The sequence below is a fragment of the Myiozetetes cayanensis genome, unplaced genomic scaffold (assembly GCF_022539395.1).
Source record: "Myiozetetes cayanensis isolate MyiCay16 unplaced genomic scaffold, myiCay2020 scf7, whole genome shotgun sequence".
Classification (NCBI taxonomy): domain Eukaryota; kingdom Metazoa; phylum Chordata; class Aves; order Passeriformes; family Tyrannidae; genus Myiozetetes; species Myiozetetes cayanensis.
The window spans coordinates 27362040-27377116 of record NW_026087964.1 but is presented as its reverse complement, the minus strand read 5'-3'; the positions used below and the strand labels follow the sequence as shown (position 1 = coordinate 27377116).

Genomic DNA, 15077 nt, shown 5'->3' with positions numbered 1-15077 from the left:
GTAAGATTGTCTCTGTTGGGGATTCTGCACTGAAGGTAACTCCTGTCATAAGGCTTGCTTAAAGGTTTTCCATTATTAGTCTTGTATTTCTTTTAATCTTGCTAAGGTGTCTCTATTTGGCAGATAAACGGTGTAGAAAAAAAATTCATCCCTAGGCTTTTCCCTCTTTGTATTTCAGTAAGGACAATATTTTTTTTTCTGTAGTAAAGAAAATTAGATCACAAAGTGGTGCATTGCCATCATGTTTTTACAAAGCAGAACTTTAGTTCAGGTGCCTGGAGGAGTTTTGATTAGACAGAGTCTTTTCTCAGGCTACACCCACTATCTGAATTACACCAGTATTTAAACCTTTGAGTAGTTACATATAATTTGCATCAACTTAGTTCCGAAAATGTTACATCTGCATTCCTGCAAGAGGTGTACATGCACCATCCCTTGAGAAGTGGAAACAGTCCTGTTAAGACAGCCACGTCTGGCTTCATGAACCAGGTGGGAAAAAAGGTAGAATGGAGAGGAGAAAACAGGGAAGGGAAAAAATAAGAGAGAGAAGTAAGAGCCAAAGTGTCAGAAAATGTCAGAGGGAAGAGAAGTAGAACAGGAAGACACAGTAGTGGCAGGCTATGAAGATCTATCAACTGCAGTGTGCTCCTCTACTGACCCTTTGCTGTCAGCTGAAACCCCAGCCAAAATGTGCCTCCCCATCTGCAGCAACATTTTTTTTTTCAAATTATGCTGAGAGACAGCAGCTCTAAACTGATCGTCTAAAAAAAGAATATTGAAATTAAAAATACATATTATCTCAAGCAACCGTTCTTCAGATTTACAAGTAAGATAAGCTGCATTCAGAGGTGTACTAAGGTGGTGAAGTAGCCAGAAGCCAAGAAGCATAGCCACTCATTGCCCTTCCTTTTTGAATCAGATATGAATCTCTGTATGATCCCAAAATTCCTTTTACAGAGATCCCTTGTTTCACTCACTGCACAGGACAGGCTGTGTTCCTGTGATGAATGAGGATGGCATAACAAAGGCGAAAGGCTTCTGCTTTGTTCCTGTTTTCAAGACAGTAAATAAGATAATGCCTTGCAAAAGAAAGGGTGGTGTTACAGACCAGGCAGGTCTTAGTACCTACTGGGACAACTAAATTCTCACCCCAGTTCTGCCACATGCTGCACAGGCAACCCAGTAGGTTGTGGTGTCTGGCTGGTACCCAGTCGATGATACCAGACGTTGTATTTTGGAAGTACTGATCACAAAGGCAATCAAGACAGAGGGAGCCATGCTGCAATCATATAAAGTACTGTAAAGTGAATCTTAATTTTTTACCTCTCAGTTCAGGCTCTCAAAATTATTCAGCAATCTGCATTTCAAACTCTGTACCTCAGAGCTCCGTATGTAACACAGGCACAAATATTCTCTGATCTTTCTCAGGAAGACAAAAACATAAACTAATAGAAAAAGTCTAAAGCCCTTTCAAACAAAGTTGATTTAGTTTGAACCCAGCAGGCCGTCAAGGATGATGGAAGTAAGTAATGCAGAGAGAGCACCATAGGGAAAACGATAAGAAAATGAATAATTGCAATGCGAGGTTTGGATGGTTCATAAAATAAGCAGGGCTCAGGGCCACATGCTGAGTGCTGAACATGGACACCTCCCATGTTAGCTGAGGCAGAGACTTTTTGAAGGGGTCAGCATGGGGAAAAAGAGGAGAGAGGTGATTGTGCGATTAAGAGCCCTGTGTGCACAGGGCAGCAGGTTACATACAGGTTCTTAATATAATCCTGGTTGGTTTTTATTTTGTAGTGCTTGAATTTACGACCTAGAAAGCTAGAGATTTTATTTTTTAAACTGAGGGCTGGGTATCAGTTGGTGAGGTGAATATAATATACAGCATAATGTAGCTTCTACCTGTCTGTCTGAGGAAGGGCAGAACAGCAGCTGCTCAGCCTGGAGAGGACAATAAAGAAACTTAATGCAGATCCCAGTTACTGAAGGTATGCATCACAACCTCCCACCAGGCCTTCTACATGAGCCCCTGCTCTGCCAGTGGGCCAAGCACAGCACATTTGCTCTGTGAGGATCTTCATAATACCTTTGCCCCCTAAAACAGCAACCCACTAATTTTCACCTTCAACCTCTGATCAGACTCTATATTTACTTCTCCCGAGACTGCTCATTTGATTGTCTGCCTTCTCGTTATCAAGTAGCCTACAAGTGCAGTGCATGCCCACACCATTCCAGATAAACATCCCAGCCACCCCAATGGGTTTGAAACTGAGCCAGGTGACTTTGCCTATCCCCATCTCAAGCTCCCACTTTCAATAATGTCTCTGTTACACAACATCACAACAACATACCGGCACAAATCCTGCTTCCCACAGCCCTTGGTGCCAGGGCTACCTACAGTCCGAAATGCCTTCTCAGACCACACTTTAGTTTTTTCTTTCTGCTAGTTTGGCAGTTTTCACTCCTGCTCTGAGCGTGCAGAGCTGAACCAGCACCTCTGCTACGTGGGGGTTAGCCGTCCCTGCTGAACAACCCTGGAACTGTCAGCCACAGCCTGCACAGGTGAACTGCCATTTCCTGTTTCTGGAAGCACTGTTACCAGCCACACCATCACTCTCCTTAATTTAGAAAGCTGTTTCGTGTTCTGTTGTGATTTGGTTCCACACTTCCACACGCAGGCTGAGGGTTGTAACAGGAATAACAGCACTGAGGTTACGCGACACTTTCCCGTTCAAAACAGCCAGTGAGGAAACCCACGGGTATTACTTATTGTAAACACTTCCCACAGACTAAACCCAACAGGTACCAGCAAGTAGTCTTGCTCCTCTGCGTTTTCCAGTGTAACATGACAACAAAGGAGCTCGAGAACTGCGGTATGGAATGTTTAATTTTCTGTTTAATTTTACTTGTGTGGACATTTTAAATGTATAGTTGAAGGTTCGTGTCAGTTATACTTCTCAGCTGTAAGTATCTGCCAAATGGTTTCTTATCAATGGAACAAAAAAAGAGCAGCAGCAGGGTTTTCCCAGAATAAGGCATGAAACCAATCCCTGCTACTATAAATCACAGGCAAGAGCAGAACTAATCTCACGGATTTTTTTTACAGTCTCTTCTTCTTGCACTTTCTAAACAGCAGTCTTAAACCTTAAAAGTGTTTTCAAATCTAAATTCCTGCTACAGCTGCTAAAATATGAGGGATTTTTTTCTGGTATCCTCTATTTCTGAGGCACTGACTTCTGTATAAATTCATTATAAATGCCAGTGCCACAATCTGTCCTGTGAAGACAAACACCCATACCCTGGGTCTCTCCATGGACTCACGTGCCAGGTAAGCCAGAAAGTCAGAGTTCCAGCAATACACAGCAGTGACAAAAGCACAATACACGCTGCAACATGTACCAAGGAGACATAAGTCACATCACTACAAAACACCAGCCTCCACTGGCCATACATATAAAAAAATCTAAAAGAGGCAGAGATTTGATATGGAATGTGATGATTGCAATCCTAATAGAATTCAGTAATTAACCCTGGACTGTACAGTGTCTGGCAACCTTTCAACATTGTTTTTAAACACACATGTCTAACCCATAAAATATTAGTATCCATAACTTTATCTTCCAGAGAAGTACAGTGAAAAAATCGTCTTTGTTTCCTTTTGAAGACATAAACCACCTAAAATAATTAATAAGTAAAAATACAGAAACCAGTAAACATATAAATTCCATCTTTTTCCTTTTAAGATATTAGTTTTCAGTTTGGTTTGGTTCTGAAAGCTTCTAAACAAATTATGTAAATTATCTATACTAAATACTTGGTTTGCAACAACAACAAAAAGAGTTAATTATGATGTTACTTTTAGTTTTCTAAAGTTATGCTAATGAAAACACTAATCAAAGATTGCAGTCACTACATTTTGAGTCCTTGCCTGTTGTAGGTGGATTTCATTGAGCAATAAGATTTATAACTTTATCGTGATGCAATGTACGTAAGGCTGAACTCATTCAGTTGCTAATGAAATGTGATCTGGGGACTCTTGCACCAGCTGGGTAATGATTAGGGCTTATCACAGATAGGTCTAGGAAAAGGCTGGGAAATACTTAAGCTTGTTTTGCAGTTGCTTTGGGCTCTTAAGAAAGGAGCCATTTTTCTGCAATATCAGCCTGAAGTTTTCTGCCCCTACAAGAGAGGTAACGATAAGGCTTTTAAATGATTTGCAGGTGATATGGTTATATGAAGTCTGAAAAATGCTGCTAAATCTTTCTGGTTCAGTGCCTTTTAAATGGTGAGATGGATACTTTGTCTTCTCACTCGGCTCAAAGAAAATGTTAATGAAGCAACTGGCTTCAGAGAAACCTTGCAGAACTTGCTTATTGTGATGCCTCTTAACTTGAAATTCTGCTTTTAATAGTTGCCTGCTGGCACAAGCATCAACTCTGTGTAGGTTTCCCAAAGCAAGAAAGGGGATCCTAAAGGTAGTTTCTGCTTGTGGGGAAAACAAGGTATGGCATTTTATATAGCCTTTATCTCTTTGATATAAGCAGAAGGGTCACTCAAACATCTAAATTACTGAATAATTTTTAAAATAATCACTGTAATAAAAAGGTAGCTCCTATCCTCATAAAAAATAAGTACTTTAAAAGCAGATTAATTACACTGTGACTTCTAGAATATCTTGTCCATACATGCCATCAGCTGGTGAAAAAAAAGGGAAAAAAAAAATCTACATGAGTAGTTAAATACCTGTCTCCTTAACACAGACTGTAGCTGAGCTGCAGAGCAGATTTCTGTTCAAAGACCTTCTCTCTGCAGGCAGCTACTACACTTCCTCCTTCTTTCTTTAGCAAGGGTGGCCTCCAGCTTCTCCTAAAAGAGAACTGCTGTCTGTCAGCTGAAAACTACACAACAACTTTTAAAAATCCATAGTTTTCCTGAACTGCCAGACTTCAGACAGGAGAATTTTTTCAAAGTGAAATAATACCTCAAATACAACAGGGCATGGTAGAGAAAGCTTCCCCCTGTTTTGATTTTATGTAGGGTTTTTTTATAAAATACATACAATTTTGATCCTTTTGTAGCTGAAAGGAAAATTTCTTGAGAGGTTTGTGTTTTCCAGGAATGTCTGTTATTCAGGGCGAATTCGGTCATTTTTGTAAAAGAAAGACATTTCCTTTTCCATTGAATCAAAGGCTTACATATCTAAAATTTCCCTGCAAATTGACAGTGGGTTCTATGGATTTGTTCTTGAAAAAGGCTTCTCCCTTGTCTCCCAGGATGTATTCATGATATTTAAAGTAGGTGTTTATGCATGGCTGAGGTTCTGTGGTGGGGGGTTTGTGTTTTTCTGGGTTTTGTGGGATTTCTGGGAGTTTGTCTGTTTGGTTTTTTTCTTTCGATGACATGGTTATAAGACTGGGCGTAACAAGCTTTTAACATCAAGGCACTGGGAAACACTTCAGAGTAGTGCTTGCTTTAGAGATGCAAGTACAAGTAGGCAGTGTAAGTTGAGATAAGGAGCCATCCAGAGAACTGATAGGTCAGCAAACCTCACACTTACAGTTCAGGTCCTACTTCTTCCTTAATGATGTTATCTACTTATCACAGTCCCTTTGAAATAATTTAATTCTGTATTTGACTTAGGGTAAGAAGAAACAGTCATGAGACCTGTGCCTGATACAAGTCCTTTAAGAGTCAGCATTCTGCCCATATTAGCCAAGGACTAGATGTAGAAATGGATTTGTTCTTTTGTTTAAAAGTGGCACAATCCAACTGGAGTTCCTGTGACGCTGACCCAGACAGAGGGCACCCTGGCCCTGTCTGAGATGTTAGTCCAGACCAATAATGTACATGAGTGGCACCACTTCCAGCAGAGGTGCTGGGGCTGCACTTGACGCTCCTGGGGCTGAGTTACAGCATTATGTGATGGCTGCTTTCCTTTGGGCCTGTACTGGAGGCCACAGAGCTCTTGGCCCACAGTGTGGCAGAACAAGGGTCAGTGCTCTCCAGAGCACTTCCCTGACAAAGCCATGCTCCTCATCTCTGGTGCTGGAGCTGACTGAGGACACTGTCTATCCTTCCTTCCTGCTAAGTATAAGCCACTGGTTCCCTGGAAGCTCTGTGTAGCAACGTGCAATAACCTGGGCTCGAGCAATTGCTTTACCACCACCTGCAGTGGGTGCCCGGCCTGGCAATGTAACCGTGCCTAACATGCCATCCTGCTACCAGCACACCTTCTCACCCAGTGGCTACAACAGCACTATTTGGCTGCACATTGCATGGCTCTCTGCAAAGCAATCTGGCTGGAGGCTGCAGCATCAAATACTACTGTGCTCCCTTGCCTCAAAGAAGGAAATTGGGATGTAGCTTTATTGAAACATACCTCAATTTGTTTTTTCTTCTCCCTCCAGTCCTTGCAAATAAGAAATAGTTAGGACAGCTGGATTGCTGAAAATTAGTTACATTCCAGTTAATGAGATTAGGAATTGGTTATGGCCTACAGGGCAGAAGAGCACTAAAGAGGAAAATATGGTACCCTAAACACCCCGTGCTGAGTGAGGGCCAGATAAGCTGCAGCGTCCTGTGCCCCAGCTTTGCAAGGCCTTTGTCTGACCACAGCAGCCAGCAAAAAAATCCCAGAACAGGTGCTCAAACACTTCTTGTGGCTTTGCCACAAAGGCAGATACAGTTTTGTGTATTTCACACGCTGTTATGAACTAAGCTAAATATTTCTTGTCCTGAGCTTTCTTTTTGAAGACTTCACGTTTACTTCAGCTCTTAACTGTCTGGATGTGAGTGCAAACAGATACTTCAGGCAGGCCTAGACATGCCAGTTAACTGTGCTGTATTCTGTAAGGAGAATTATTATGAGCTTTCTGTAACCTGATTTCCTAGATATCTTCTGTGAATTTTTACACAAGAGGACATGAATATTTCAGGTGTTGTCATTGTACTTCAAGACTAGGCAGTCTTTGGTATCTATTGATACCTTCCCAATCCCCAGGTGCAGGTTAAGGATTTTACATTACTCTCTTCAGTGAAGATTGTTGCAAAAGCACAGCACAACAAACGACATGCTTTATTCCTGCCTGTGAGGGCTAAGAAAGATTCACTGCAGTTCCCCTCCCTTCTGTTTGTTATACAGCACTTCTCATTCTGACGGTGGTTCAGTTCCTGATGGAGGAGCAAAACGTTATCACAGAGGTCCCGGCAGCCCTAAAGCGTCTGGCCAAGTATGTAGTGCGTGGTTTCTACGGTGTAGAGTACGCCCTGGCCCTCGATATACTGATCCACTACTCCTGTGTGAAAGAGGATGACCTGCTACAGCTGCTCAAATATGAACGTAAACAGCTGCGGACTGTCCTCAACACGCTCAGGGCAGACAAGCTGGTGAAAATGCACATGAGAGTTGAAACGGGGCCTGGTGGGAAGAGCACAAGGCACAATTACTATTACATCAATTACAAGGTGCTGGTGGATGTGGTAAAATACAAACTAGACCATGTACGCCGGAAAATAGAAGCAGATGAGCGGAATTCAACTACCAGGTCCTCTTTTATATGTCCATCTTGCTCTAGCACTTACACAGACCTTGAAGTCAATCAAATCTTTGATGCATTTACAGGTATGTTACTTATATTGTTTATTTGCTGTTAGCTTAAAGAGTAACTGATAGCAGAAAATTGTCTCCTAGGCAATCTTTGCAATAGAAGCATGTTTGTTAGGATATGCTTCTTGTTTGCTGGTGGACGAGCTGGGACACCAGAAGCTGGGAGTTCAGGTCACGAGAATGCTGTCTCTGTAGAACAGGTCAAGTAAAAGGAAGAGTAATCTTGAATATATGAGCTGGGGTTGGGAAGCAGATCTCAGGCCTCAGCTTTGCTTTTAATAGGACTCTTAACCTTGTTTAAGATTACTCATCCAAGTCTTGTGAGTCCCACTTCCTCATATGGGAATGAGAACACAGTACTGGCTTTACCCTGGTGTGTGTTAGTTAATCCAGTTGTGTGTTTAGTACTCTGGTTTGAGTGCGTTTAGATAATGCATTGGTGTGTTCAGTTCTTCTGATGGAAGAGTTGGACAAGATGGATAGTAAGACTGTTTGCAGTCACCTACTGTAATACGTGTCTTGCAGCTCAGCAGTAGGAGTTCTGTCACTCCTGGGTTGGGAAGTTCAGGCTCCTCCTGGGTCAACACGACACATCCACAATAGAAATGGTGTCAGAGCTTGTGGGGTTTTCTTCTCTAAAATGAAAATAACTAAACAGAGAGAAGTCTTTCAAAATGAGTTAAAATGGCATCATAGTGCAATACATTAAGTGCAGCTACTGTGCTGACATTTGGGTCATGATATCTGCAAAGGATGTCAGAGTCAGGGAGAATGAACTTTATATGACTAAACTGAAATGTCAGTGGTGTACAGCTAGTTAGCAAAATTATCCCTTTCTTCTAAATGCAGGGGCTTGGTCGAGTTACTGAAATGCAAACATTGAGGCTGGTGATATATTTTAATAGAATAAGCTTTAATTTGGTTTTGTTTTGTTTTTTCCTGAAGACATAAATATAGGGGTTTAGCACATCCCTTTGACTCTAAATTACTCTTTTTGAACTATAACCAGATGCTATTTGTGCTTGCAAATGTTTTTTCTTTTTCTTACATTAAGAACTGAGAAGATGAGATCCAAGAAGAAAAAAATAAACCTTACCATCTGATGATAGTCCATGTCTAGTCAACTTAACTTTCTCCCCTGAGACATTTCCTCTTGCATAGCAAATGTGTGAATACCAGTTTGTCTCAAGTTTGCCTGTAAAACTGAGTTCCCCTAGTTAATGCGAACAAACAAATAAGCTGCAATGTTTTGGTAACTGTCCAGACTGTGGACTGCTTAGCAAAGTACTGCTGATCTTTTTGCATCCTATGAACATGAGAATTTCCAATTTGAAAAATGTTGCAGAGACTTTCCACTGCACTTACTGCAACACTGAAGTGGAGGAAGATGCCTCAGTGTTCCTGAAGCATGATGCTCGAACCTTGTTGGCAAAGTTCAATGAGCAGATGGAACCTGTCTTTGTGCTGCTGCGTGAGATTGAAGATATCGTTCTGCCATATGACCTGCTGGAGCCTCAGCCAACAGAAATACCAGAATTATCAGAAAGGTATAAACATAACCCTCTAGAACTTCTGATCACTGCAAACCCCTCCAACAACTTTCCAGTTGTAAAATCTTTGAAATACTCAACTTGCAGCCTACTTTGTACTCCATTCTGCTCTGTTCTGTACAGTCTGCTGTTTAACAAAGAAGTCTGTAATATCTAAGGCATTCTAGATTATTGCTATGCATTTATAATTTTATTTTTGCTACCTTTTTTAAGTAATTTATTTTCCAGATTTCTCCTTCGGCTAGTGTTTATGGCTCCTTCTGTGAGAAAGTAACATTTCTCTATCAGTGTGCTTCAAAGAGATGCACTACTGAAAAGACCTTGCAAAAATCAATGGTTCAGAACCACTTGCCTCTAAGATGAGGTAACAGGGAATGAAGTTGTTTTAATACAGAGCACATGTTAGTCTGCTGACAAAACATGTTTTGGGGATTCTTTTTGTTTGTTTGAGGTTGTTGTTTGTTGGTTTGGGTGTGGGTTTTTTTTGTTGTTTTTTGTTTGTTTGTTTTTGTTTTTTTGGTTTTTGGTGTTTTTTTGTTGTTTTGGTTTGGTTTTTTTAATGGGAACTGAGTGTGTTCTTCCCTGAATTTTACCTGTTCAAAATGTGACACTCCATTTAGCTTTGATCAGAAGTTGGGCTCAAGTGTGCTGGAATCCTGCAGCTGCCCTGAAAAACGGGCATACAGAAGTTCCTCCTTCAGCATTACGTACACCCAAAATGTAGTTATTGATGTCCAAGAGTCAAAGCAGAAAAAGAAAAGAGACAAAACAACTAGAGAGCAACCTATCTGGTTGTCACAGAGCACCGTGGAAGGAGCAACAATAGCCACCAACAACAGCGGTAAGTTTTAAGCATTAGCAAACAAATTCATCAGCCTTAGTGCATTCAAATATAGTTTTCCTATTGAAAATGTAGGGAGGTTGGTTTAGAAGACAGCGTAATGCTTCAATTCTGCACTAGTGGTTATCAGATATTAGTTTCTAGAAACTAGCCTTTAGACTGATTGGGGAAGTATTCCTAAAGCCAGAGGTCAGGTACCAGGTCCTGAAGCTTCTGGCTCTAACCATGTAATAACTTTAGTGGTAATCTTTACAGTGGGAAGCTCTTGGAAATGTCTGTACTTTGAGCAGAATTCTAGTGTGGCTAGAAAAGATTCAGAGTAGAAAAAGTCATCTATGTAGGATGTCTATGGTAACTGTAAGCTACTGACCCCTCTAATACTGAGTATTGTGTATTAGGAGTAAATGCTTCTAAAGAAATTGAAGAAAGTGTTAAAGAAACTGTCAACAATAATGAAATCCTGAACACTCTTCTGATTCATGAACTGAAGTCGTCATCTAGCACACAGCAGGCTCCTGTTGTCAAAAGCAAACTACATGAATCAGGCAGTGATAGTAGCGAGTTTGAAGAGGATGCCAAGTGCTCAAGAGGAGTAGGAATGAAAGCAGCAGGAGGCAACTCTGAACAAGAGGAACAGGAAACTCTAGGTCCCATTGTAATGGTAGCTGGACAGCCACATGCATATGGTGAAGTCAGTGAAAATCCAGAGCTTGTGTCTCTTATGACAGAAGAAGAGAGAGAAGCTTATATAAAAGTAGGACAAGAAATGTTTCAGTCTGTCTTTGAGTAAATGCTACTGTGTGAATATGCACACTTGTATAGAATGGGTGAAGGCTTCTAACTCATGCTCTTTAAAGTTTACCACTGAAGGGTTAAGTTTTGTTTGAACTCCTGGCTGTTATGCAAGATAGTAATCTTGTAGTAGGCAACTACAGTTCAAAATACTAGCATTGCAGCCACAGCAACCCAAAATTACTATGTGTTTTCTGTTATCTTAATGCTTAGACTTTGTAAGTGATGTAATTAGTTTTGGAGCATGAATCATTTTAGGACACGTTGGGATCCAATTAAAATAATATTTCAAAAGCAGTGATGCAATCTATTGTTAAGAAATCACTTATTCCACCTTTCTCTCAGAAGTAGCAGTTATTTCCAATAGTGAAGTTGAGTCCAAGTCCAGTATGATTTGGTTTTGCTCTATACCAGGCTCTGCTTTGTTAGGTCACTCACTATACAACAGTAAGGGATTGCTGTGTGGCATCTATCTTCTTCCAAGGGAAGAGCTGTTAGTGAACTGCATTAGCGTTAGATGAGAACCAGCTCTGGCCTCTTAAACTTTCATCCTAAAAATAATTATCAATTACGCAACACACAATTCTTTGTACTCACTGCTCTACAGAACTGTCTCAAGTGATGAACTGTGCAATGGGCATTGAACAGTAAGATGTAACATTCACTTTGGTCCAGATCAGTATGGGAGCAAGCTGTGCTCTTTTTAGGCAAGAAACAAATTTCTGTTTGACTTGAGCTACGTATGTAGTACACCAGGACTGGCATGAGAATGTAAGAGAGAGCTTAACTTTTCAACAATTCTGCTACTTGAGGAAAGGATAATGAAAGCAGACTAGAAGAGCACAAAAAAACCACAGGAGGTTCCCTCTGAATAGTAAGAAACATTGTACTGTAATGGTGACTGAGCACTGGCCCAGGTTGCTCAGGGAGGTTGCAGTCTCCCATGGAGATATTCAAAAGATACATGGGCAAACATCTCTGAGTGGCCCTACCAGAGGAGGGGAGCTGAACAAGATGACCTCCCAAAAGTCCCTGCTGACCTCAACCATTCTGTGATGAAACGGTGGAGAGGAAGTATGACCAAAGAAATACAATTTCAGTGCATTTTTTCTGCACACACTGTGTTAGTTTTGGCTGAGGTAATTTTCTTCACAGTAACTGGTGTTGGGCTGTGTTTTGGATTTGTGCTGAAAACACTGTAGATAACACAGGGATGCTTTCATTATTGCTGAGTGGGGATTACACTGAGTCAAGGACTTTTCTGCTCCTCACCCCACCTTTCCACCAAAGAGGCTGAGGGTGAACAAGGAGGTAGGAGGGGACGCAGCTTGGACAACTGACTGCCACTGACCAAAGGGATATTCCATATGGCATCATGCTCAGCATATAAATCTCTGAGAAGGAGGAGTGACATTTGGAAGGATGGCCCTGCTCTGCTGGAGATGGCCAAACATCTACCTGCCATTTTGCTTTGCTTGCATGCACAGCTTTTGCTTTAGCTCTTAAATTGTCTTTATTTCAACCTATGAAGTTTTTTGCTTTCACTCTTCCAGTTCTCTCTCTGATCCCACTGGTGGGGGAGTAAGCAAGCAGCTGCTTGGTGCTTAGTCACTGGCTGAGATTAAACTCTCACCCTTCCAGGGCAAGAATTCAGGAATGATATGTGCTCATGCTCTTTCTTGAGCTTAGGATTTAATGATTCACCATATAAACTAGACTTGTTTCAAACCTGCACACATAAACTTGTTCTACTTCATAAAAAACATCCTCTTTTAGGTTTACTGAGTGATTCTTGGGCTAAGATAGTCATTAATAACTTTGACTGTTTCACGTTCATAGGCTTACCTTTGCCACAATATATTTCATGTCCTCAAGTTTAAAGTCTGCACAGTAACTAAACTGTATTCAAACCTTTTGCTAATAACTTTTGTCTTTGGACATGAGAGGCACGTGACCATGATCTGCCACTTCAAAATTCACTCATAACATCTAGAGACACTCCAAACAAACTAAAAAACAAAATCACAGAAGAATTACATTCTTATTTTATTTAAACTTCAGGCATATTTAGGCTTCACTGTCACTAGACTGTCACCCACGGTATACAGCCATATTATCACACTAACCTCACAACCACCATCCTGAATTAAAGATGACCAGTGCTTTTTAGCTACTGTGAAAAGCCTTGTGTTCAAGGTAAACAGGATGTCTATAACACAGATCTGCTGAATAAGCTACTTCTAGCTCAACTTTATGACTCAGTGTTATTAGCAACTCTGGTCTGAAAAAGTTAAGAAAGTTTTCCGGTCTACTTTTCTGCAATTCTAATTCCACCTTTACCATTAGACTCCACGAGTTCCTGTTTTTTTAAAACATTAACTTTGTAAGGAAATTTAGGAAATTCCAATTAAAGTCAAATACTTTAGGAACAGATTCTACAGACTTTCAACTGCATCACTTTTAACTGTTACCTGCGAAAGGATACTAGCATTTTCAGACAGGCTTATTCCTCTGAACACTGAAAGTGCAAAACAAGAAATGCAGGAAAATACAGCTGGTTTCTGCAATTATCTACAAACCTGAGGTATTTTAGCCTCACCTCAGATAAATGTGCTGATACAAAGGAATTCCACAGGCCATGAACAGGAACTTTTGTTACAAGCCAGCTATACTCCAGGCTATAAAGGCAACACGTAGGTATGTACTGTGTGTACACCTCATATTTGCAGAAAATGGATACATTTAGTGGGACAAGAATTTCTTGTCCCAGGAAAATTAGCAGTGTTTCTTGTAAGAGAAGTAACAAACTGCTACAAGCATGCCAACACTTAACTTCCAGCAACAAGCTCAGCATACCGGTTTGAAAGCAAAAGGAAAATTTTTCGAAAGACAAAATTTACAGACAAGTCCAAACTTTATTTAAAACTACTATTTTGAACAATTTTAAAATTACTGAACAAGTCACAATAAAAAATAAAAAAATAAGACAGAAAAAGAACAGTGCAGGAAAACTGAATAGAAGTGAATTCAGTTCCAGCTGTTTAAACTGCCACAGGCAGAAGTTCACATACCTATCCTAAGAGGCAGTGTGTCAAAAATTTTACATTTTTATACACTTCCAGAATTCTGGGAAATGAGTGCTGATCTTCTGTATGCATTTGTATACCATGGAGTTTATAAATGCAGATATCCTCAGGTTATTCTCATGCATTTGGAGTTCCAGAAGTTTCTGTAAAGTAAGAGTACATTCATCATTGTCTAATAGCTACAAGGCATCAAACACAGCTCATGACCAGAGTTCAACTCCTAGATCCCTTGAAGTACCTTGATGAAATATTTCATCCTCACAAGCATTTTGAGCCATGGATTACTTGAACAGCTACAGCCATCCCCAGACACACAGATTAGAATGGCTTGGTGCTGCCTACAAATCTGGTGTGGCATGGCATTCCCAGCCAGACTGCTCCCACAGCAGGCATATCCATCAAATGGGCATGACGGACTTATGCTGGCATAGCTGTGACAAGCAGAATGCTGGTAGGCAGTGAATGAAATAGAAGAAAAGATGAATCTTTCTCCAAACTTTGTTCTGGAATGCTGTGACTGCAAATGCATTAAAAAAATATATATTTAAGGAATTAGAACTAGCTACACTAGCAGAAAACTGCTACTATGAGAATACCCAATTCATGTCTTTATACACACCCTTACTGCATTCTCCACTGGAGAATTACAAGTCTAACAATACAACAGAAGTCTCTACTACTGCAATTTTGTCACAATATCAACACCATATAAAAAAAAATAAAAATCTCTGACCTGCATTACCTTTAAGTTTTTGTAGCTGCGTAAATACTGTTTAATAAAAGTGACAAATTGTTATTGCTATCATACACACTGAAACTTTTTTCTACCTCATGTTATGCTTTATATGAAAAATAATTTCCTTTTCCCAGAAGAGATATTTTACTATTCTGAAAAGTTTCTTGAACTTTTCTATCACAAAAACACTGAGCAGTCTGTCAGGAAATTATATTGAGCATTATTAAATCATAATAATGAGTAACAAGTAAACCCAAGCTTGTGTAACACGAAACAAAAATACTACTCCACTTGATTTCAAAACCCTTACATTGTGTCATGCACTTTACACGTGTTAATTTTTAAGACTATCAGCAACAGAATCTAACAGAAGTATATAAAAGGGACATGGAAGGCAAAATCCCTTCATATCAATACAGTATTTTCAAATGCATGATAACAAAAACCAATATTCTTTTAGCAC

At 40.2% G+C, this 15077-nt stretch overlaps 2 protein-coding genes across 10 annotated transcripts in view; one reads left to right on the top strand and one right to left on the bottom strand.

Annotated features, from left to right (window-relative positions):
- Nucleotides 1–6970: 6970 nt before the first annotated feature.
- LOC126651914 (general transcription factor IIE subunit 1-like) lies at nt 6971–10790 on the top strand. Its single transcript, XM_050338365.1, has 4 exons — nt 6971–7624; nt 8955–9156; nt 9780–10000; nt 10399–10790. The coding sequence occupies exons 1-4, from the start codon at nt 7177–7179 to the stop codon at nt 10788–10790; spliced, it is 1263 nt and encodes a 420-aa protein (XP_050194322.1). The 5' UTR covers nt 6971–7176.
- A 2897-nt stretch (nt 10791–13687) lies between these two features.
- PCM1 (pericentriolar material 1) overlaps nt 13688–15077 on the bottom strand; it is a 40227-nt gene continuing 38837 nt past the window's right edge. For all 9 annotated transcript variants that reach the window (XM_050338110.1, XM_050338111.1, XM_050338119.1 and 6 more), the window contains one exon: nt 13688–14021. In XM_050338110.1, coding sequence (XP_050194067.1) covers nt 13996–14021 — 26 coding nt within the window. In that variant the 3' untranslated portion in view covers nt 13688–13995. The remainder of the gene's footprint in view (nt 14022–15077) is intronic.

Bases quoted from the DNA above. Each gene is read 5' to 3' on its own strand.
- LOC126651914 (XM_050338365.1), top strand. From the start codon at position 7,177: ATGGAGGAGCAAAACGTTATCACAGAGGTCCCGGCAGCCCTAAAGCGT. The intron at 7,625-8,954 runs GTATGTTACTTA...AAAATGTTGCAG, and splicing joins AATCTTTGATGCATTTACAG to AGACTTTCCACTGCACTTAC. The intron at 10,001-10,398 runs GTAAGTTTTAAG...ATTGTGTATTAG, and splicing joins AATAGCCACCAACAACAGCG to GAGTAAATGCTTCTAAAGAA.